Here is a 25,511-nt window from a genome sequence, read left to right on the forward strand (position 1 = left end):
TTTCTTCTTTATATTTTCAAATGAAAATATTTATTTTTTAGAGAGAGAGAGCACAAGCAAGGGGAGCAGCAGGCGGAGGGAGAAGCAGGCTCCCCGCTGCGGGGCTGGATCCCAGGACTCCAGGATCATGACTTGAGCCAAAGGCAGACACTTAATGACTGAGCCACCCGGGCACCCATTGTTTTATTTCTAAGAAGTAATCACTTACCAGCTTTATAGTTTTGTAGCAAAATTTTAAAATGGACATATTTTGGGGAAGAAATGTTTTGGAAATGTTGACCATGGGTATACTCAAAGTATTACCTCTCTTTTGTTGTTTACTTTTTTTTTTTAACATATAGAATTTATTTTTTAGAGCATTGTTAGATTCTCAGCAAAATGGAGCTGAAAGTAGAGTTCCCATATATCTGTTCTCCCTTCACACAGTGTCCCCACCATCAATATCTCATACCAGAGTGGCATGTTTGATACTGTTGGTGTAGTTCTGTTGGTTTTGACAGATGACATGTATCCACCATTAGAGTATTATACAGAACAGTTTTACCACCCTAAAAATGTCCTGCACTAAGCCTATTCATCCGTTCTTATTCCCTGAAGTTCCAGGCAACCACTGATTTTTTTTTTTTTTTAAGATTTTATTTATTTATTTGAGAGAGGAGAGCAGGAGCAGAGGGAGAGGGAGAAGCAGACTCCCATCTGAGCCAGGATCCCAGTGTGGGGCTTGATCCCAGGATCCTGGGGTCATGACCTAAGCCAAAGGCAGACGCTTAGCTGACTTGAGCCACCGAGGCACCCCAGTGTCTGGGATTTTAGCCATTCTGTTTTATATGTAGTGGTATTTCATTTTAATTTGCAATTTCTTAATGATGTATGATGTTGATCATCTTTTCTTATGCTGATTTGCCATCTGTATTTTTTCTTTGGTGAGGTATCATTTCAGATCCTTTGCCCAGTTTTAAATTGGGTTCTTTGTTTCTTATTTAATTTTATTAATTTCTTTGTATATTTTGGATAAGTTTTTTATCAGATGTAACTTTGGAACTGTTTTTTCCCAGTTGGTGATTTGTGTTCTCATTTTCTTCACAGTGTCTTTTCCAGAGTAGAAGGTTAAAATCTTAACAAAGTTCAATTATTTTATTTATTTATAAAAAGATTTTATTATTTATTTGACAGATCACAAGTAGGCAGCGAGGCAGGCCGGGCCGGGGTGGGGAGGGTGGAAAGCACGCTCTTCGCCAAGCAGAGAGCCCAGGACCCTGGGATCATGACCTGAGCTGAAGGCAGAGGCTTTAACCCACTGAGCCACCTACGCGCCCAGTAAAGCTCAGTTTATTATTTTGTTTGTAACTCATGCCTTTGGTGTTGAATCTAAAAAGTCATCACCAAACCAAGGTCATTTGTTTGCTTTTACTTGGTTTACATGTCATGGAATAAGACTACATTATTTTGGTGGTAGGTGAAAAATGTTTTATGCTTTTCCACCAAGGATTATTGCCATTGTTGTTAATATTTTTCTTTTGTAGGAATTAATGGCATATGTTTTTGTATTAACAAATTTTAAATGACTTAACCATTTTCTAGAGGCTAAATTTAATTCAGCTTAAATTTGCAATTGTGAAATTTTAGATCAAGAAATGACCTAGGGGCGCCTGGGTGGCTCAGTGGGTTAAGCCGCTGCCTTCGGCTCAGGTCATGATCTCAGGGTCCTGGGATCGAGTCCCGCATCGGGCTCTCTGCTCAAAGGGAGCCTGCTTCCCTTCCTCTCTCTCTGCCTGCCTCTCTGCCTACTTGTGATATCTCTCTCTCTGTCAAAAAAAAAAAAAAAAAAAAAGAAATGACATAAAAGAGTGTCCAGTTAAAGTTCTTTATTTTGTAAATGAGTACACAGTGGATGCGAAACGTAACACTGTTTGAAGTCATACAGCAAATTAGCAATATCTATAGGACTTAGAATTGGTGATAAACAGTTTAAATTACAAAGATGAAGCTTGTAATGATAATTTCTCTTGTGTGGAAAGTATTTTTTGGTTGGTAGGTGCTTTTTATTGTTTGTGACTTGGTATTGTAGTCCTAATATTTAAAAGGGTAAGTTCTAAGACCGTAAAAAATAAAAGCAGTTTTTATACTTCTCAAATGTTGCAACTAATTGGCTGGTTTATTATGGCAAATGAAGCAGATACTTATGTCAAGAAGTAATCTCAGTTCACTAATTCAGTTATGGTGAGTTGTGGAATATTGCTTTTCAGGCTGTTTAAAGTCATCTTCTATCACTAAAATCATATTTTTAAAATAATTACTTGAAAGAGAGATTGAGGAGGTGGTGCGGGAGGGGCAGAGGGAGAGAGAAGGAGAAGCAGACACCCTGCTGAGCAGGGAACCCAGCTCAATCCCAGGAACCTGATCATGACCAGAGCCGGAGGCAGATGCTTAACTGACTGAGCCCTAGGTGCCCCTAAAATCGTATTTAAATTAAAAAAAAAATTAAACTTTAGGTGTTCGTTAGATGTATTTCTTCAAATCAGCTCCTGTCACATTTTCAGTATGCCACTCAGTTTTTGTCCATATAAAGAATCTTACAGGGGTGCCTGGGTGGCTCGGTGGGTTGAAGCGTCTGCCTTCGGCTCAGGTCGATCCAGGGTCCTGGGATCGAGCCCCGTGTCCGGCTTTCTGCTCAGCGGGGAGCCTGCTTCCCTCTGTCTCTGCCTGCCTGCTGTTCTGTCTACTTGTGATCTCTCTCTGTCAATAAATAAATAAAATCTAAAAAAAAAAAAAAGAAAATCTTACACAGTTGTAATTAGTTAACTGCCTTTTTTGTTTTTTCCCCTTCTGTGTAACTTAACCTGTTTCTGTATAGTTTTAAAGTTTTTATTGTAACTCCCTGATTGTTGTTAATAAAATAGTATTAAACTCTTCCCCTATTGGACATCTCCTGCTGTTTTTTTTTTTTTTTTTAATAAGATTTATTTGAGAGAGAATGTGAGAGCCCCCCCTCAGTTCCCCCATTGCCCGGGAGGAGGGATAGAGGAAGAGTCTTAAGCAGATTACACGTGGCTGTGTCTCACTAATGGAGATCACCACCTGAGCCGAAACCAAGAGTTGGATGATTAACCTACTGTACCATGCCATAATTGAAATTTATTAAAGTTGGGATTATATGATGATGATTCCTAGATGCCTTTTTTTTGTTTGTTTTTGAATAGTCAACCTCTCAGCAGCAAAAGAGCAATTCTGGTGTCAGTTATTGAGAATGCTGGCAAAAAAATTAACTGAGCTTGTGGCGTTTATGTCTGATGTATTTGCTTTTTAGGAAAAGTTTCGAATGTCCAAAGAAATCATGATTTTATTTTCTTTTTATATTTCAAAAAGTGGAACTTTTATATATTTTTGAATCAACACGACTTTAAAATTTTAAAATAATGTCATTAGAAATTTATTTCAAATGGTGCTAAGCATTCAAAGATAAACACAGAATGGTTGTGATTTCCATTAGAGTATTTAAGTCTTAGGGTATTAAGTATAAAATTCAGAAGGAAAAAACATGGAGTTAAAAACAGGGCCTCCCTCGCATCTCTTGTCTCTTAGGCACTCAATTCTCAGAGTTTATCTCTAGTATCAGCTTGTAGATGTATTCTAGAGTTGCCTGTGCATGTTTTTTAGTTTTGTTTTATTTATTTATTTATTTATTTATTTATTTTTTAAAGATTTTATTTATTTATTTGACAGACAGAGATCACAAGTAGGCAGAGAGGCAGGCAGAGAGAGAGGAGGAAGCAGGCTCCCTGCTGAGCAGAGAGCCCGATGCGGGGCTCGATCCCAGGGCCCTGGGATCATGACCTGAGCCGAAAGCAGAGGCTTTAACCCACTGAGCCACCCAGGCGCCCCTTATTTATTTATTTTTAATGATTTTTTTTTTATTTGAGAGAGAGAGTAGAAGTGGGAGGAGGAGCAGAGAGAGAGGGAGAAGCAGACTCCCTGCTGAGCAGGGAGACAGATGTGGGGCTCCATCCCTGGCCCCCCAGATCATGACGTGAGCCACTCAGTCACCCAAGAGTTCCAAAGGTTTAGAAAAACTTAGCTGGCTGTGTTTAGAAATTTGTTAAGTATCTTACTTGAAACATGTTCGTAATCTACAGAAGGATTTTCTAAATGACTAAATCTGGGGCACCTGGCTGGTTCATTCAATACAGCACACAACTCTTTGATCTCAGGGTTGTAAGTTTGAGCCCCACATTGGGTATAGAGATTAATTAAAAAATAAAATCGTTAAAGTGATTTTAAGTCTACAGATGAAAGGATTTTGCTAATGATTCATTATCTGTTTGGAAAAATTTGAGTGATCTCTTGTGCAGTAAGGATGAACTAGAATGGCTTTTCTTAGATGTCCATATTCTTTTTTATGGAGTTGCTTGGTAGTTCTCTCATAATATCTGCAGGTGTTTGTGCTTTTATTATATCATCTTGGATAGTGATAAATTTGGGGTCAGTTCTCTTTTGATTTAAAGCATGGTTGTCCTAAGTTACTCTAAAGTAACTTTCAAAATAGTATCCAGTTATTGTTGGTCGGATGAGATTTTATCTTTAAATCCTATAGAGCTGTGGAGTGAAAGAGTTAATAGATTTAGTGAGGCATTGTTATGCAATGTGAGGTTTTTGAGTTAATCTGAGTATTTGGATGTTTACTATTTGGGAATTTTGAAGCACCTTGCAATTAATGCCTTGTAGTAACTATTTTTAATCTTTTTTTTTTTTTTTAAAGAATTTTTTTTTTTTCAAGATTTTATTTATTTATTTGACACAGAGAGATCACAAGTAGGCAGAGAGGCAGGCAGGCAGGGAGAGAGAGAGAGGAGGAAGCAGGCTCACTGCCGAGCAGAGAGCCTGATGCGGGACTCGATCCCAGGACCCTGAGATCATGACCTGAGCTGAAGGCAGCGGCTTAACCCACTGAGCCACCCAGGCACCCTATTTTTAATCTTTTAAATGTTGTTTTAGAAGTTAAAAGAAGAGGCAAGTGTTAATTTTAAAGAGATTGTCAGACAAAATACTGGAGATAAATCCTTTCAGGATTTATAGCTATTTTTTTCATTTTTAGTATTTGTTGATGATTGCTTTTCCTCCTTCTTGGAATGTCAGCTCTTCAGTTTTTAGGATTTGCTTTTTTTCTTTGGAAAACCCATTCCTGTTACTCTTTTCTTTTGGATAGACTCTTCTGCAAAATTTTATTTTTATCATTTTTATTGTAGTAAAATACAATATAAAAGTACTATTTTAAGTACTTTAAAGTGTACAGTTCAGTGGCATTAAGTACATTAGCTGTTGTATGACCATTATCACCACCACTGTCTAATTCCAGGATTTTTTTTTATCAGTACCACACAGTTTTAGCACCTAATTGTTCTGTGATGTTTAGCCACCACATTTTTAGGGTTATAAGAGATAAATAAGATTTAGTTTTGTTCTTAAGGACTTTACAGTCTGATGAGAGAAACAAGTAACCTAGTGTTTATGATACAGTGTGGCAGATTATATGTTTTATATCTCTATCATTAAGTTTTTTTTTTAATTTTTTATTTTTTATAAACATATATTTTTATCCCCAGGGGTACAGGTCTGTGAATCACCAGGCTTACACACTTCACAGCACTCACCAAAGCACATACCCTCCCCAATGTCCATAATCCCACCCCCTTCTCCCAAACCCCCTCCCCCCAGCAACCCTCAGTTTGTTTTGTGAGATTAAGAGTCACTTATGGTTTGTCTCCCTCCCAATCCCATCTTGTTTCATTTATTCTTCTCCTACCCACTTAAGCCCCCATGTTGCATCACCACTTCCTCATATCAGGGAGATCATATGATAGTTGTCTTTCTCTGCTTGACTTATTTCGCTAAGCATGATACGCTCTAGTTCCATCCATGTTGTTGCAAATGGCAAGATTTCATTTCTTTTGATGGCTGCATAGTATTCCATTGTGTATATATACCACATCTTCTTGATCCATTCATCTGTTGACAGACATCTAGGTTCTTTCCATAGTTTGGCTATTGTGGACATTGCTGCTATAAACATTCGGGTGCACGTGCCCCTTTGGATCACTACGTTTGTATCTTTAGGGTAGATACCCAATAGTGCAATTGCTGGGTCATAGGGCAGTTCTATTTTCAACATTTTGAGGAACCTCCATGCTGTTCTCCAGAGTGGCTGCACCAGCTTGCATTCCCACCAACAGTGTAGGAGGGTTCCCCTTTCTCCACATCCTCGCCAGCATCTGTCATTTCCTGACTTGTTGATTTTAGCCATTCTGACTGGTGTGAGGTGATATTCTATCATTAAGTTTTATTCAACCAAAATTTTACCTTGAAAAATTGTGCCCTACCACTCCACACACTCAATTAATGTAGGCTCTTTAGTCTTTTCATTTAGGTCAATTAAGGACTCAACAAACCATCATGCCTGCTTCTGTAACAAAAAGGGAATCAGAAAATTGGTATTCGGATTTAATGCCAAATTATGAGCTCTTCTTTTCTAATGAAACAGGGAGATGAGAGAAAACCATAATTAGCGAGAACTTCCTAGTTGTCTGCACCTATCCGCAGCTGAACTGTTTTGACTTATTCTAGTTGCAGTGACTCCTTGCTTGATTATGGTCAAATATGGCATTACACAGACATGTTTATCTCTCTCGGCAGATCATTTGAGGAATAGCTGTGTTTGGAATAACGTGTCAAGAGATTGTGTGTTCAAATTCCTTGAAATTTGGGAGTTAGCACTTAAAGTTGAATTTTTTAGCAGTTTTAGTTAAAAGCAACGTTACCAACGTTGGACAGTATTATAGGTTTTGTTTTCATTCTTCTGTTACTTATTTTCTTTAGTACGGGATTGTTTATGAAAAGTTAAACATGGATCTTTGTTTCTAAGATCCTACAGTCTTCGTAATATAGTCAGTCTGAGAAGAAGTTAATAATCCAAATGCTTTTTAATAGTATTTTAATTAGCAATTTCAGTGTTTGCAGTATAGGAAGAATTCATATTACTAGGCCTAGACTCCTCTAATAAATTATTTTTGTAGATTTAGAAAAGTCTGAATTTTTGACACAGTTTTGATTGCGGAAAAAGAATGAAAATTTAAAATAACAGCTAGTTTGATTAGATTATTAATAATTTCAGCATTTATTACTTTTGAAAAATAACTGTAGTCTTGTTCTTTCAGGGTAATCACTTTGATCAATATGAAGAAGGACATTTGGAAATTGAACAGGCATCACTTGACAAGCCTATAGAATCGGTAAGATGATCAGTGCTTAATTTTGGGTCATAGTTAGTTAGGTAGTGTTCGTGTGACACTTGATGTGAATGAATTTAAATTTATTAATTTACAGTACAGTTTAGAGTGGTTTTTTTTTGTTGTTGTTTTTGGTTTTTTGCATGCCCTACAATAATCAAATAGAGTTTGGGATGTAATCTAATATTTAATGTTTTGGGAAATTGGTCTGAAAAATCTAGAAACAACTTAGCATTTGATGAAAAAATATCATTTTGGTCCATAGTGATACTCTGTTAAAGATAGCAAGTTAAAGTTTAGTATTTTTGTAAATTGAATAAAGGAGTAAAATGTATTTTGATCCTTGAAAAGCTTCACCTTTCTTGGGGAACACAATCACGTGTGAAATGTTCCATTAGGAATAGTTGACTAATACAGTTAACCAGACACTTGTGAAAAATGAAAAATTTTGGTAGCTTATGTAGATGTCTGGTTTTTGTGAAAAGCTGATTCTATCTCTTTACATGGCTTAGTTTTAGATACTGATATAAAGTAATAGAACAAGGGATTTATTTTCCTGACTTAATTTTTTAAAAAAATCCCAATTTTTAAACATTATTTTCATTTTGAAAAGACTTTTATTTTTAAATTACACAGTTCATTGTTAAAAAAGTCTAAACTTGTCAGTATTGTCAATATTTAATATTTGTGGTTAGTGTACATATTTTAATAAGGGTTTCAGTGAGTTATTGGTAAACTTGAGCAAAAATGACCAAAGAGGAAATCTTAATCTTTATAGCAGTCAAGACATATCCCCTCTCCTTTTAAGAAACATTAGCTTCTCCTCCTTCCTCAGGAAGATAAGGCAGTTTAGAGAGCACAGATATTTTAACTTTAGCTTTTATTTTCAATCTGTAACATAGTAAAGGATCAACATATATTTATGTTCCTGATTAGGTTGGTGTTGTGTGTGTGTTTGTGTGTGTGTTTAGATGTTTACAGAAATTTACACAACTTGGGGTGTTCGACATTTTTCTTCCACAGCAGTTGGCCCATATTAGCTAAGCAGCCATGATCTGGTTTGTATTGCACGGTCTGCCTTTTTTTAATTTCTTCTCTAGGGTTTCTTTCTCCCCCACCTCCCCTTCTTATTTCTGTTCTTCTGGTCCAGTGAACACTGCATATAGTACCTTCTGTCTTAATGTGCTGGCATGATGCTAGACTTAGGCATGGCAGTAATTGATGACGCATGTGATAATGCTGCAGAGGGAGAATTCATATCTGATAGTTTGCTGAAAGCCCAGTCTTGTGTTTTGATTTGAGGATATAATGCCAAGTCCACATCGCTTAGTTAAAAATCACTGAAGTATGTGCCTTGTTATATCACCTAGGGAATTATCACAAGGCAGAATTTTACAATGAAGTCTGTAAGCTAGCTAGATTAGTATTTTGTACTTGAAAAATAATTTAATTTTCATAGTTTAAGAACAGATAGCTATCAGAAGCAAGACCCAAGTACCATATCTACAAGGTACATGGTTAATATTCTTAAATAAGCTGCATTCTGTGGGTACTCTAAGTAGTAGGAAATGTAATTAGACTAAATTTGCACCTTAGTATTCATTATTACTATACTCAATAAAGATTTTTTAAAAACTTTAATAAACATTTCTAAAGCAATTTAGGGCTGCATTTTAAAGTTTTGGAAAATTCCTTCCTTTGGTGTGTGAGGCTAATGCTGTTTTTCCTCTCACACTGTCCAGGATTTTTTCCAGCACATGTCATAGGAAGAATGCTATCAGAAGACAGTCTGACTGAGTAATCATTGTTAAGTAATCTCAAAGAGTAGGAGTGGAATTGATACGTGCTCTATTTATTGAGCAGTATTATCTTCACTTAAAATAATGAATGGTATAGTACTCAACTGGATATTTAATTTTTAAAAAATGAATAAGTGTATGTTCAGAGCTGTATATTAATAAATTATATTTCTAATGAAAATTTACTCCTGAAACAAATAAGTAAATATTATTGATGTGGTAGTTTAGGTAGTGGGAGGAGGTGCTTCCTAGTCTACATTGTGTTAGATAGAAGTGGGGACACACAACAGGAGGGATTTTATTTCTTTTACCAAATCACTGGGGAACAAATTGATTAAAGAAAGGTTTTAAAGAAACTTTTGCTAAAACAATTGGCATGAAAGTTGGTAGTGTGGTATCAATTCCCCTCTTCTCCTCCCATCCCCCACCCAAAAGAAAGTGCCCTATCACCTAAGGAATACTCACTAAATAAGTATGTTTTAGTTATATGGCTGGTTGGCTATATTGAACTCTTTTGTTCTTAGGGGGAAAATGGCATTGCTTCTCACATATAGAGTCTCTGCTGAATTAAAATCTTTCTCTGCAGCAATATCTGTTGAGAGGTGCTGACTGTTTTGCTACAGCATGCAACTCAAAAGTGGCTGGAAATATGCAGCTTTGGGAGTCTACAGATCATTGCAGGAGCTAAAGGTCTAGTCATTTTTTTTTTTTTAAAACAAAGGTAATCTGCAGCAGCTGGTAACCGTGGAAGTCTCTGCACAGGTTTGTGCCAAGAAATATGCCTGTGTGAAGGGTTATTGTGAGTATAGGATTAAGGTCTTTTCCATTGGTAATAGGGTAAATTTGTTGCAAACTGGCAAGATGGGGAATGCAATACAAAGACTCAATAATGCATTATGCTTTTAGTAAACTTCTGAAGTCCAGATTTGTTAGATGATACAGGTATTTCCTTTCAATCAGGAAGTGTGGGAAACACCTCAAAATCCAGCATTTATAAAGTATTTCATAATTTTTGTTTAAAAGTTTTATTTCCCCTACTTTATTTCAACCAACCAGATATCTTTCAGTGAAATTTTTGGTCAGGAATAAAACTTTGTTCTAAGAAAATTATGAAAGAATTGCCAGACAACTTGATTAGAGAAAATGGAAAGTATTAATGTTTTATCTTTATTACAAAAAAACTTCTTAGGATTTGAATTTTAAGTTATTGCTTAATGATTTTTTTAAGTCGCACCCATTATAATTATATGCTCTATGTTTTTAAGAAAGATAAACTACTTAGAAAACAAAACTTAATCTAAAGCCATAGCTCAGTCTAGAATTCCACATAGTTCCAAGAACTGGTTGGTGTGATTTAGGATATAATGGTTTTTATTACTTTTGTCACCGACAATGAGAAATGAGATGGGGGCATGATTATAAGCTATACCAAAGGCAAAATACCTGCATCATAGTAAAATTGTCACAGTTGCTGTTGGAAGTAAAACTATCATCAGCCATTAGTTGGTCTTTGTTTTACCTGATAAAAATCCTGTCTTTATAGTTCTTAGGTTGACTGAGCTGTTTAAAAAAATTAATGTACGTTTTCAAACTCCAGTTGCTGATGTTTACTTTGCTCATGTAGGGATTTAGAAGTACATGTATAATTGAGTTTTGTCATGTTGCATATCTGTTTAGATCTGTGGACTCCACTAGTTCCAAACTGTAACTATAAGACTGCTGATTTGACATTTAGCAGTGACCATATGTGGACTGCACTATAAATAATGTGCTTCTTGGAGCTGAATGGTGTAGCATTACTATATGGCTTTTCTCTCTAGTCTTCATTGTGTCATCTGTAGTGAGCTATAGATTTTTTTGTTTTGGGAATTTTTACAACTTGTTGTTTGCATGGGTTCACCTAGTAGCATTTGGTTTTTGCTTATAGAGTCTTTTAATACACAATCAGCAAAGCTTACAATCCACTCAAGAGACTTCCCATTTTTGTCACTTGAAAATGGTCTAAATGGTGTAAATTGAATGTGGCTGTCAACTGAAAGAAAATTGAGTGTGGAGTTAATAAACTCATCCAGTTACTGACATAATTGTAGTATAGTTTTCTCTTGAGACATGATATTCTGTTTCCTGCTATAAAAACTGGAATCAGACTCTTGAAATAAAATAAATTTTTATCTGTTTTTTGGCAGGGTCCCATTTTACAGATTGATGGTGCTGTTGCCAAAATGGTCATTGTTATTATGATGGAATATAGTTTATGGAGCAGAAAAAATTTCTTGGGAAAATTTTCTGCTTGATAATAAATACAAGTGTTGAGGAATGGCTGAAACAATAATGAGGGTTTTTTTTTTTTTTTTTCTGGTATTGTGTTTCAGCATGTTGATAGTTTATAATAACTTATATTTCTTGCTTTCAGAGATGTTCCCATTTAAGAATTATATTCTCCTTTCTTACACATATCATAGAAGGGAACAAAGAATAATAACATAGCATTTTAGTTATAGATTTAACTTTAGAAATAGAAAAGAAAAAAGGCCAACTGAGATAGTAGGTATAAAAAGTTTGGGTTTTCAGTTCAGTTTCATGGTTTGACCAGAATTAAGAAATTCATAAAGAAACCAAAGAAAATGCCACACTGCCACCATTTTGGTCTTGAGTACACAGAGAAACAAATAGCTTGTGGTAACTCTGAATTAAGTGGAACCCAGTTTTTTGCCTGCCTCCCTTGGGCAAAGGTCAGTTGCTTTATCAGTTAATTTAGGATGAGTATTTGCCTTTATGTGCCTGGCTGGCTCAGTTCATAGAACATGCAACTCTTGATCTTGGGGTCATAAGCTTGAGCCCCATGTTGGGGGCAGAGTTTACTTAAATAGGTAGGTAGGTGGGTAGGTAGGTGGAATTGTCCTGCAGTTCTTCCATGTGCATCTAATTTAAAGCAGCCTGTTATTGTCATGCCCCTTTGTCAGTTACAAACCAGACAGTGTTATAAAAGAAAAAGAATTCTGTTACTTATTTTTGGTTCTATGACATTACAATTAAACCTTAAATTACGTATTTTATTTTAAAATCAAACACAGTGGTTTTTTTTTAGTTTTTTTTTTTTATTTTTGAAAGATTTTTTAGTCACTACTGAAGTGACTGAAATAGTAAAATGCTGCTACTTAGAGGTAAATTTAGTGCTCAGTGCCCTTGTTATGTCTAGGTTACCTGTTTGAGCTTTAAATCACTTACTCCAATTTATTGTCATAAATAACATCCATGGGAATAATTAGAAAAATCACAACTCCAGGTAGAGATAGGAGATTACTATTTTCACAGGCTTATGAGTGAGTTCCTTGTTCTTTCACTGTGAATGTTCAGTGAACATTTTGATCATTTCAGAGATAGGCAAGTCTGCTTTGTTCTACTTTGTTATGAGGTATTTTGGTGTGTCTTCCTTGTGTTACCCATTATCCCTAAGCCTATTGGATTTTTGACAAGTGTTTATAAAACTTCTTTTCTTTTTTTGGTAGGAAAAGGGACCATACTGAATACTAGCCCTTTCTGCAGAGATACAGAGCTGCCTTTTTTCCTCCAAAAGCAGGTAGTCTGGAATGATAGGAAAGGTCCAGATTTTCTGTATTAGTCATTCACTTAATCTAGGAGGTTGGTAAGGGGAAGAGGTTCTGGGAGAGGTATGTCCATTGTTTCTGTTGCCTTTTGTTTTAACCATAAGGACATAGAGTGGCATGGTAATTTTAATATAGACCCTAACATTCTGTTCCTTGTTAATAATTAGGAATATAAATTTAATTAAAGAACAGTTTTCACCTAAAGTTTGAGAAATGCCACTATCATTTGTATCAATAGCTTTTTTTTTTTTTTTGAGGTGACAGCCATCTTGAGTGGTTTTGTAAAAGTGGTGCTAATGTGTATAATCCCTAAAGTTTTCTTTTTTCTTCCTCTCCCTTTAACATTTGCTTTTCCTTTCACTGTTGTCAGTCACAACACGCTGCTCTTGAATCTCTCAGCTGGTCTTGACTCGTGAATTTACTTATGCTTTCACTCTTCTTTAATAAATACATTAATTGCAAGCAGTGAATTGAAAACAAGACAAAAAAAAAAAACGACCATTAGTGATTGGACAGTTTCTTACTTTGTGTTACATTTAACTGTTCTTTTGACAGCCCAGTTTTTAAAGCCAGGTTCGTATGGAAATGCTTTCACTCCACTTGCACTGCTTTTGGAAATAGCATACTGCTTCATCTGTCTGTTTATTTTAGTGCATTCATAATATAACACAGTCAGCATAATGTCTCATCTCCACTTAGCCAAAGATTGAGTTTTCTTAAATAAAAAAAGGGGGCAGCAATTTTTGTCAGCATGGTTTAATATCCTAAATCTCTGTGCCAAGTATAGTTGTAAAATTATAGATATAAAAGTAGCTGATTAAAAGATTAAACAATAATTTAGTCAACTACATAATCTTAGAGTCATTCTGCTATCCTTGTCCTTTCCATAGTTACTTACTTGTAGGAGTTATGATATAAAGTAAGGATTTTATGTACAGGTAAGTTTATATTTATGGTAGGATAATAAAGACCTCTTCATTTTCTGCTAACACTACTTGTATTAAGACTTTAATTATTTTTTAAATTTTTTAAGTCTAGTAATGTGGAAGTCTTCAACTGAGTTTATACATAACCATGGCATTTTCAAATTCTTTTAGTTCCTGGCAAAAAGTAATTTCTAGTGACCTTTTGTGTACCATATTGATATTTTATCTATATGTTTAAAACAAGAGTATCTTGTTTTTTTTTTTTTTTATATATATTTTATTTATTTGACATAGAGAAATCACAAGTAGGCAGATAGGCAGGCAGAGAGAGGGGAGAAAGCAGGCTCCCTGCAGAGCAGAGAGCCCGATGTGGGGCTCAACCCTGGGATCATGACCCGAGCTGAAGGCAGAGGCTTTAACCCACTGAGCCACCCAGGTGCCCCAAGAGTATCTTGTTTTAGAAACAAATTTTCTTCGTCTTTTTTTTTTTTGAAACAGATTTTCCATTATTGTTTGCTCCTTTTTTTTTTTTTTTTAAATGTACCGAGATCTGCACCACCCTCCGACCCCCAGCCTAATCACTGAAGTAATCAGTTGCTCAGCCAAGTTTTCCTGTTTGCAGTTTGCATGTTATAAACTTGTGGAAGGAAACTGTCCCCACAGCCCCCAACTTAAAAAGAACATTGGGGAGGCTTACTCTTCCTCTTCTAATTTACCGTCTGAAAAGAAAAATAACAATAAAATAATTTTTTTTTCTATAATTTTAAAGACCATTTTATCTATGAATAGGGAGCTAGAAGATAAAAAACAGTTTTAACAGGAAATGTTTGATTTTAAATCAATAATTCGTGGCTTTAACTTTTTAGATGGATTCAGGAAATAGATTATTTTCTTTTTGTGTGTGTATATTTTTTGTTGTTGGGTTGTTGTTGTTGTTTTTAGGAAATAGATTATTTTTAAATGGTGATACCAGGTTAGTACTGTAAATTACATTTTAATGCATAGAGAACCCTTTGTGTTTGTTATTTGAAAGTGTTCCCATGAGTTTAGGAGCATTTTAGCTGACATAGTTAATGGTTATATTAGTTTCGTCTCCATACTTTATAATATTTTAAAAAGCAAACGGGACAAAGATATGCAGAGGTTTCTAAGATCTTGAACCCTTACACAGAAGCTGACATTAATTGTTGTTTCTGGTATCTTTTCATACAATTTACATTAAAATACCTTTTCTGATGTGCTCCTAGGAAGATGAGACATTATGTATATTGATTTTTCCCCCTACATGCACTAATGGTTCTTTACTGTTAACTTATTGCTAGGCCTGTTTCATTCTAACATTTTAGCATTTTTGTTAGATTACATGTTGAAATGCATCACTCAGTCTGTGCTTGAGCTCATTTTATTTTTCTGTTTAATCAATTTAATTTCTTGTTTTACTAACCTCACTGTTTTTTCAGTTTAATATTGGCTGCATGCTAGTTAAATATTTATATATTTTATATATATATATATATATATTAAAAAAACCAATCAAGTCTAGCCTGGATTTTGCTCTGATTGTGTTTTCATTTCTAGTGGTGGGGCAGTCTTACACTTACAACTTACTTTGTATCATGAAAGCCTGACACATAAACAAAATAACTAAACACAGTGTAGATTTTCTTTAAAAAAAAAATCTTAAAGTGGTGCTGTCTAGGTGGTGGATATGATTGTATAAGTACCTTGATTTTATGCTTTTTAATGTTAGTTTTAAACTTCATAAATGTATTCTTCCCCTTTTCCCTTCCTTTTTTTCTCCTTTTTGAAATGTTATGTACAAAAGTTGCCCAGCACACCATCAGAAAGGACCCTTACCCCTATGTTCTTCCCATATAAAATATTGGTCAGCATTTCTTTTTACATTAATGCCCCTTTTATTGGGCACATTTACCCTATTATTAGCATCTTTTTGCATGCAATATGTAGAATTATCTCTTGCTCGTCACCTGTTTAAATGTCACTAGGAAGGGAAGAATATATTATTGGAATATTTTTGGTTTGTCTCTCTGTTCTGTCTGTCAGGATAATATTGGACATCGCTTACTCCAGAAACATGGGTGGAAGCTGGGCCAGGGATTGGGAAAATCTCTTCAGGGTAAGTTTTTTAAATGTACAAAAAGAAAGAAAGAAAAAAAAATGTTTTTGATTTGATCTTATGCTTGAATATATTGATTGTCTTTTTTTTTTTCCCCCTTAAGTGTTTGGGCTTTTCCCCCCTGCCTTTTCTCCCCTAGAACAGTCTATATTTTTCCTATAACTGTATTTTAAGTTACTATTATGCTAGTAGTTTGCAAGAGTAAACTATGTCATGAATACTTTCAGGTCAAACATTGTGTGTGTATGGCTGGACTGGTTTTAAATTTTTTTGGTGGGGGCGATGGGTGATGGGTGGGTAGAGTAAAAGAAACACACTGTCTCAGAGTGTGCTTTCTTTGTGTCATTTAGCGATGTTGTATTGTGGCCTCAGTATTATAAAAGGAGCCATTCAACAGCAGAATTTAATTTTTGCCTTTCCAAAGCTGGTGATTGCCCATGGTTCTTTTTCTCTGCAGTCAGAAGCCACATAGTAGTAGAGAGAAGAATTAACCCACATGAAACAAAAAATGGAAGCAGAAGTTTGTTTCTTAAGACTCTCTGAGCAGAGGTCAATTTCTCAGGTTCAGATCAGGCTCTGAAAAATATATGACTTAAAATTTCCATTGCATTTGTTTTTCTTTTAACTGTAGTAATCATTTGGATAAAAACAAAATACTAACATTCTCCTTTTGAGTACTTGTTAGTTGGAAACCAACTCCGTTCACTTTTTAACTCCTTCATGTTCATGAGCTACTATTTATTCTTCGTGGATATGAACACTACTTCAGAAATGATGGGAATCATTGCACTACTACTTCTGGTCATGGGGAGGGGTCTCATTGTATAAAGGGATCTTTGAGGAGAGGTTTACTTTTATTGACTAATTCTTTGAGTTTTGGAAATAGATTTTTACATTTTGGGAAGTCTAATCAACTCAGTTGTATGTGTTAAGGGCACAGGATAGGGCATAAAGTGGAATGTTCTAGTCTTTAAAACCTTTGCTTTTTTTTTAAGATTTTATTTTTTTGAGGGAAAGTTGGGGGTGGGAGGGAGGAGCAGAGGGAGAGGGCCAAGCAGACTCCATACTGAGTGTGGAGCCTGATGAGGGGCTCAGTTTCACAACCCTGAGATCATGACCTGAGCTGAAACTAAGAGTTGGACACGCAGCTGACTGAGCTACCCAGGTGCCCCCTAAAACCTTTGCTTTTTAAATTATAATCCTAGTAGTTCTATTAAAATTAGTATTTATTACTAAGCAGTAATCTGTTTTGGGGGGGAGATAGAAAGATTTGATTACCATTAAACTTGTTTTCTCAGTGGCACAAGAACTCATTACAAAATGACTTCATAATGAGTTGGTACAAAAAGTACAGTTAAGAGCAAATTTGTTTGAATCCCAGAATTTTTCATTTGTAAGCATTAGAGACTTAACACCTAGCAGAGGAAAAGAAAGAGTAAGAGAAAGTGAATTTAAGAAAAGGAAGGTAATTGAATACTCACTTGTTTTTCAGTGATAGAAAAATTTCATTTTTACCTTAAGGATACTGTAGGGGCGCCTGGGTGGTTTAGTCGGTTGAGTTTCTACCTTCGCTTGTGTCATGGTCCCAGGATCCTGGGATCAGCCTGCATGAGGCTCCCTGCTCAATGGAGACCTGCTTTTCCTTCTCCCTCTGCCATTCCCCGTGTTTGTGCTCTCTGGCTCTCTCTATCAAGTAAATGAGTACTAAAAACAAAAACAAAAAAAACCCAAAACTGTAGAATTTTGGTTGTGTTTTGAGCTTTGAGCTCCTTGAAAAGAGTTTTTATTCATATTTTGACTCCCATCTTCATCGTTGCAGGCATACAGTAAACATTTAATGAATCTTAAGTCCCTTATTCATCTAAATTAAAAGGGAATTTGAAGCCCGTATCTTTTTTCTTTTTAATTGTGGTAAAAATTACTATCTTAACCTTCTTTTTCCATCTTAACCATTTTATTATTTTTATGTTTTTAAAAGATTTTATTTATTTATCTGAGAGGGAGAGAGAGAGCACATGAGTGAGCAAGAGCATAAGAGCAGGGAGAGGGAGAAGCAGACTCCCTGCTTAGCAGGGAGCCCAGTGCAGGCTGGATCCCAGGCTCCTGAGATCATGACTTTGCCACCCAGGCACCCCTCATCTTAAATGTGACTTAAACATTTTAACACTACCATCAGTAATGTTCACTAAATTCACAGTTATTGTGCAAAGCCCATCTGTTTTGAATGGCTGGTACTGTATCTTTACCCTGGAGAAGAATGGAATCTTATTGTATTACCAGTGTTAAAGGCTGAGTTTAATGGTCTTGTAAATGGATCTTGATTTTTTTAGTGTCAGATTCAGCAGTGTGCATACTTCTCTTGCATAGTTTTCTCTGTAATAACCACATGATCTAACCTAGAATGTGGCCACATTTATGGCATGTAACATGACAGATTTTTTTTCATTGTACCAAACCTTTACTACAGATAACCATTGAAGAAAAATGGTTATCTAGTCGATCTAGTGAAAATGATAATGCCTTTTTAGTATTTCATAGCATGTAATTTCTGGGCTCATCGCTTTTTAAATTGTCAGTTCTCCTTTTTATTTGATTTTAGGGCTCTAACATCTTTAACATAGCCATCCACAGGGCGCCTGGGTGGCTCAGTGGGTTAAGCCTCTGCCTTCAGCTCAGGTCATGATCTCAGAGTCCTGGGATTAAGCCCCCCATTGGGCTCTCTGCTCAGCGGGGAGCCCGTTTCTCCCTCTCTCTCTGCCTGCCTCTCTACTTCTGATCTCTCTCTCTGTCAAATAAATAAAATTAAAAAAAAAATAGCCATCAACTAAAATTTAAACCTGATCTCTTCAGGATATTTTGTTAACATTTAAAAATTATTTCTACCAGGGGTGCCTGGGTGGCTCACTCAGTTGGTTAAGTGTCTGCCCTTGGCTTGGGTTATGATGTCATGGTCCTAGGATGGAACCCTAGTCTGGTTCCCGGCTCAGCGGGGAGTCTGCTTCTCCCTCTTCCCCTGCCCCTCCACCCCTCTCCTTTTCTCTCTCTCTCTCAAATAAATAATCTTCAAAAAAAAATTATTATCCATCCAAGGTTTTTACAAAGAGTGTCATCCTTGGAGGTTATGGTGCAAACATCTTGTCACTGGATAGATTGGGGAATAGAGTATGCTGACTCTGGAATGAGATTATCTGTGGCAGGGTAGAGTTTTGTACTTTATAAATTGGGTTTATTTTTGTACTCAAATTTCCTTTATTCTTACCACTTTTTCTCTCCCTTAGTATTAAGATATTTCAGAAGTTTTTTTTTTTTTTCTTTAAGATTTTATTTATTTATTTGACAGAGAGATCACAAGTAGGCAAAGAGGCAGGCAGAGAGAGGGGGGGAGGGAAGCAGGCTCCCCACTGAGCGAAGAGCCCAATGCGGGGCTCCATCCCAGGACTCTGGGATCATGACCTGAGCCGAAGGCAGAGGCTTCAAGCCACTGAGTCATGCAGGCACCCCAAGATATTTCAGAAGTTTTAAAAAAAAGAACTTTTATTGTGTGTGGCAGATAAGTGATTGCTAGTATTTAAAAAAAAGACTTGCAGAAAAGATACGTTGACAAGGTGTCTGAAGGGAACACCACAGAGAAAAAATTTCTTATGGACAGTTGCTTATTGTAGAGGCAGAGGATGTATTTAATTTGGAATAAAGCAACAATGAATGAATGATAGTTGTATTTTGTGGCAGTTGGACTAGATTTGTTTCTTGAAATTGTTTTATAACCTTCTGGAAGGTTTAAAATGGAATGGAGGGGTGCCTGGGTGGCTCAGTGGGTTAAGCATCTGCCTTCAGCTCAGGTCATGATCTCAGGGTCCTGGGATCGAGCCCCGCATCAGGCTCTCTGCTCAGTGGGGAGCCTGCTTCTCTCTCTCTCTCTCTGCCTGCCTCTCTACCTACTTGAGATCTCTGTCAAATAAATAAATAAAATCTTTTTAAAAAAAACCTTAAGGCCAGGCAGAAGCAAGATTAATTTTCTCAAAGAAAATCTATCACAAAAAGATTTTCTCGAGGCCGTTAAAAAAAAAGTTAGTATGATGCAAGATAAATGGTATCTCTGCCTACTTGTGATCTCTCTCTCTGTCAAATAAATAAAAGTCTTTAAAAAAATGGAATGGAATGCAGCTCAAATCTTTATTTTGCTGTGAAATGTGTAATCAGTAGGTGTAGCTCAGACGTGGGGTATCTAAACTCCCTTTGTTACATTGTCTAGGTGCTTTTTGATGATTTGGGGTTTTTTTGTTTTTTGTTTTTAAATCACAAGCAAAAGATCAGCCCCTGGGAAAAATAAATGAGGTCTGATATTGTTTCATAGCTCACCCTGTCTAGAAGGTTCAATCAGTAATAGACAACCAACACATAATTACTGAGATAATAATGCATTCTAGCTATACTGGCTATAAATAGCATAAGCCAGGGACAGAGTAGGTAAGAAATTGTTCCTGATCCCCAAGTCTTGCTCTTTTAAACTATTGTAGGTTTTGAAGGTTTCTTGAGTTTTATACTTTTATGTACTTGTTTCATGTTTAGAATTAAGTACGTGATCAGTCTGAATATGTAATTGACAAATCACTCCAAGTTCATTGAGTGTAGGGCATCTTGTCTAGTTTTGTGTAAAAGTACTTGGTGTAGGATGTGAAAGCAGTGTGAGCAGCATTTCGAAATACAAGATCTAGGTTTGAGTTTGGCTCTCTGCCTCATATTTTAAGTAAAGGGACAAGTTATCATCATGGAGCTATTTTTTAAGTCCAGTAAATTTCAGTCCAATAAAATCTTTGCTCATTTATTCAGTTATGGGGTGAAGTAAATTAATATAAATTATGAATTCGCTTTATTAAAACTATAAAATGCTACGTAGATGCTGATTGCTGTTAACACCCTTGCTGTATAGATTTAGATGTTTGAATTGAACTGGAGATAATCCATCTGTAGGTCCTTTTTCTTACCGACTCTAAGTAATCTGTACACCTGTTGTGGGGCTTGAACTCACAACCTGAGATCAAGAGTCATACACTCACTGACTGAGCCAGCCAGGTGCCCCCCATCTTTAGGTCTTAATCAGAAACCTAAATATAATTAAAAAAAAAAATAGAGGGGCACCTGGGAGGCTCAGTTGGTTAAGTGTCTGCCTTCGGCTCAGGTCATGATCCCAGGGTCCTGGAATTTAGCCCCACATGGGGCCCCCTGTTCAACAGGGAGCCTGCTTCTCACTCTCCCTCTGCTGCTCCCCATGCCCATACTCACTTTATCAAATAAATAAATAAAATCTTAAAAAATCTTGCTAGTCTGTATTTCCCAGAATTTACAGTATAGTAGCTCTAATGTCCTCAGTATGTGCTAGATAATTGACTCCCAGATCTGTATTTTTAGTGCCCTGTGCATTTTAGGCTCTCTGAACCCCTTATTTTGGTGTCTCTTTCACTAATTCTGAGATCATTAGTTATTGCCACTTCTGAGCCTAATTTGCACAATCTAAGAAGAGCCCTAATCACTTAACAGTGGCATTGGGAAAACTGGTGAGCCACCCAGAAAAAAAAAAGTTGGATCTTCACTGTGCTGCCTTACCCTGACATATATTCAAGATGGATAAAATATTTAAATGTTAAAAAAAATAATAAGATTTTTAGGGTGTGCACTGGGATAATTATTTTATTTTACTTTATTTACTTTTAAAGAATTTATTTGAGAGAAAGCACAAGTAGAGAGGGAGGGGCAGAGGGAGAGGGAGAAACAGACTCCCCACTGAGCTGGGAGCCCCATGTGGGACTCCATCCTAGGACCCTGGGATCATGACGCAAGCAGAAGACAGACATTTAACCGACTGAGCCACATAGGCACCCCAGTAATTACTATTTTAAAAATAATGTTGGAGCCATGCCTGGGTGGCTTATTTGGTTTAGTGGCTGCCTTTGGCGTGGGTCATGATCCTAAGATCCTGGTGTCGAGTCCTGCATCAGGCTCCTTGCTCAGTGGGGAGTCTGCTTCTCACTCTGCCTGCCACTCTCCCTGCTTGTGCTGTCTCTCTATCTCTCTCTGTCTGTCTCTCTGACAAATAAAATAAATAAAATCTTGAAAAAACAAATAAAAATAATGTTGAAGGAGCACCTGGTTGGCTCAGTTGGTAGCACATGCGACTCTTGATCTTGAGGTCATGATTTCAAGCCCCACGTTGGGCATAGAGCTTACTTAATAATGTTGGAATAAGGATTTTTTAAAAATTAACATATAAGGTATTATTTGCCTCAGGGGTACTGGTTTGTGAATCATAAGTCTTAAACAATTCACAGCACTCACCATAGCACATACCCTCCCCAGTGTCCATAACCCAGCCACTCTATTCCTCCCCTCCCCACCCTCCAACAACCTTCAGTTTGTTTTTTGAGTTGAGTCTCTTATGGTTTGTCTCCCTCCTGATCCCATCTTGTTTCATTTTTTCCCTCCCTACCGCCATAACCCCCTGCCCTATCTCTCAAATTCCTCATGTCAGAGAGCTCATGTGACAGTTGTCTTAGAATGAGAACATTTTTAATTTTATATAAGATTGGACATGTTCAAGTTGGTATGGATGTAGACCTCTTCTTTTCTTTTCTTTCTTTCTTTCTTTTTTTTTTTTTTTTTTAAGATTTTATTTATTTATTTGACAGACAGGCATCACAAGTAGGCAGAGAGGCAAGCAGAGAGAGAGAGGAGGAAGCAGGCTCCCTGCTGAGCAGAGAGCCCGATGTGGGGCTCGATCCCAGGACCCTGGGATCATGACCTGAGCCGAAGGCAGAGGCTTTAGCCCACTGAGCCACCCAGGTACCCCTAGACCTCTTCTTTTTAAGTTTAACCCCAAACCCAGAAGCCATTAAAAAAGGATACATTTTACTATATTTCATTGTAAATAAAACAAAAGAAAAAACAAACAACAAATGGGGAAAATATTTGCAATATCTCATTATAGACAAAGGACAAGTTTCCTTCATGTATTTATCTGTTGCATGAAAGACTTACAGCCTAAAGAGATGATATAAATGTTGTTTGTAGAAGAGTAATGCAAATGATCTTTTTTTTTTTTTTTTAAAGATTTTATTTATTCATTTGACAAAGAGAGACACCTTGAAAGAGGGAACACAAGCAGGGAGAGTGGGAGAGGGAGAAGCAGTCTCCCCACAGAGCAGTGAGCCCAAGGTGGGGCTCGATCCTAGAACCCTGGGATCATGACCCAAGCCGAAGGCACACTTCAACAACTGAGCCACCTAGGTGCCTCGCAAATGATCTTTAAGTGTATGAAAATACTCTGTTCTTTTCATAAGAGAAATATGCATTTTAATAACCACAAGATACAATTTTCCACTTTTGCATTGGAAAGGTTAAAAAAAAATTTCCCTGGTCATAATTTGGGAAAACAGGGATTTATATCATAGTCAGTAAGAATAAATTGGTAAACCACTGCAGAGAACAATCTGAATTACTTAAAGATTAAAACACATGTATCCTGAGGCACCTGGGTGGCTCAGTCAGTTGGATGTCTGGCTCTTGATTTCAACTCGGGTCATGAGATCCAGGCCTGTGTTGGGCTCCACCCTCAGCGGGAAGTCTGCTTGGGGTTCTCTGTCTCCCTCTATTCCTCACCCCCTCAAATATATAAATCTTTTAAAATAAAATGCGTGTATTCTAGAGGTCAGCAATCCTGATTTTCTGTTCTTCACTTACTCTTTGAAATGCACAAAATAATGTTTCATCAAGGTTATTATGTCATGTTGTTTTGTGATCATGAAAGATTGGAAACAGTCCACCACATATCATTGATTCCAAGACTTTTTTTTCATATTTTAATAAAGGTAAAATTAATTGCATCTTATTAATGGAATTATAGTTATAATTGGCAGCTGTTAAATTTCTTTCAGGCATATAAAATATTGTGTTTGTGGTTAATGGCATTTTGGATTTGAAGAAATAGAGTACTAAAATTGTATAAAGGGAAACCATGCTGCTTTAAAGGGATGGAAGTAGCTTAGTATTTGGTATATGTAGAACAATTTCCAAGGTACATTAAGTAGAAAACAATGTACAGAACAATGTGTGGTATATATTAAACTATCATTTTTGGTAACTACATACATAGATACACACACACACACACACACACACACACACACACACATTTATATATATCTCCAGCTTAAAATTGTTCCCCAGAATCAGACCACCTACCTGTGTGAAGACCTTATTTAGGTACCTGTTCACCGTTATTTAAAATGAGTTATTTGTTAACTCCCAAAACCCCAGACAGTTTTCAAAATACAGCTCTCTATTTGTGAATTAAAAAAAAAGTTGCCAGGGGGGTACCTGGGTAGCTCATTCGGTTAAGCAGCTCAGTTGGTTAAGCATCTGCCTTTGGCTCAGGTCATGATCCCAGAGTCCTGAGATTGAATCCTGCCTGCTTCTCCCTCTGCCTGCTGTTCCTCCTGCGTGTGCTCTCTTTGACAAATAAATATATAAAAATATTATTAAAAAATAAATACCAAAAAATATATAAATATAAAAAATTTTTAATTGCTAGGATATAAAGGGCTTAAACATTTCTTCTTTATTGCCAAGTAATTAATATGGTTGTATAGTAACATGTCTGTCCCTTTTGTTGACACTTAAGCTTTTCCAAAATTCTGGTGTATGTGAAATGTAGTTCTAGATTACTCACATACCTTTTTCTTAAAAATGCCAAATTAGATTTTTGAGAATGAAATGTAAATATTTTACTATATAAAATCTTTGGCTGAATATATCGTGTTGAGAGCCATGAACTGAAGCATTCCAGTACGAAACCTTCAACAGGTACATCCTATGAGGTATACCTATATATTTATGTTTGTATTTTCTTGACTGTGCAGAGAAAAATCCTTGTAAATGCACACTCTGAGGGAAACTGAGTTGCTTTTTATTGTATCCTTTTAAAACTGATACACTTATATTGCTGTTCATTTATTTTAAGATTTTTTTTAAATTTATTTGACAGAGAATGAAAGAGCACAAGCAGGCTGAGAAGCAGACAGAGGGAGAGGAGAAGCAGACTCCCCACTAAGCAGAGAGCCCCACGTGGGACTCCATCCCAGGACCCTGGGATCATGACCCAAGCCAAAGGCAGATGCTTAACTGACTAAGCCACCCAGGCACCCCTACTTACATTGCTATTTAGAAATACAAACGTTGGGGCACCTAGGTAGCTCAGTTAGTTAAGTATCTAACCCTTGATCTCAGCTCAGGTCTTGATCTCAGGGTCGTGAGTTCAAGCTCCATGTTGGGGCTATACTCTGGGCATGGAGCTTACTTTAAACATATGTATATAGAGAGAATTGTTTTGAAAAAGAGTAGGCAAAATTAGAGCAGAGTTGTAAAGTAGGGTGTGTTGTTTGTTTTCGTGTATATGTCCCCCCCCCATCCCTGTTCTATTTTCAGTTAACAAATAAATGGTGAATATAGGTGGGTAGGGTCTGTATTAGTAATAACAGTGTTCTTACTACATTTTATGACTGAAGGAAAACTAGACTTGGATTCAATAGCACAGAATAGAAATACATAGTATTACATTTTAGATTTGGGGTGCCTGAGTGGATCATTTAGTTAAGCACTGACTCTTGATTTCAGCTCAGGTCATTATCTCAGGGCTATGAGATCAAACCCAGCATTGGGCTCTGGGCTGGGCATGGAGCCTGCTCAAGATTCTCCACCCTCCCACGCCC

At 36.6% G+C, this 25,511-nt stretch overlaps 1 protein-coding gene across 4 annotated transcripts in view; it reads left to right on the forward strand.

Moving 5' to 3' along the window:
• Positions 1-25,511, forward strand: part of GPATCH8 (G-patch domain containing 8) — a 113,037-nt gene that overhangs the window by 17,680 nt on the left and 69,846 nt on the right. For 2 of the 4 annotated variants that reach the window (XM_059380994.1, XM_059380993.1), the window contains exons 1-4: positions 7,211-7,283; positions 8,304-8,338; positions 13,243-13,260; positions 15,678-15,750. Coding sequence is in view for 1 of the 4 variants with exons in the window: in XM_059380992.1 (XP_059236975.1) it covers positions 7,209-7,283; positions 15,678-15,750 (148 nt within the window). In the remaining 3 variants the exon portion in view is untranslated. Of the gene's footprint in view, positions 1-7,208; positions 7,284-8,303; positions 8,339-13,242; positions 13,261-15,677; positions 15,751-25,511 lie in introns of those variants that run through there. The other 2 variants (XM_059380995.1, XM_059380992.1) reach the window with 2 other exon arrangements.

Source organism: Mustela nigripes, chromosome 16, assembly GCF_022355385.1.
Source record: "Mustela nigripes isolate SB6536 chromosome 16, MUSNIG.SB6536, whole genome shotgun sequence".
In the NCBI taxonomy this organism is placed as follows: Eukaryota; Metazoa; Chordata; class Mammalia; order Carnivora; family Mustelidae; genus Mustela; species Mustela nigripes.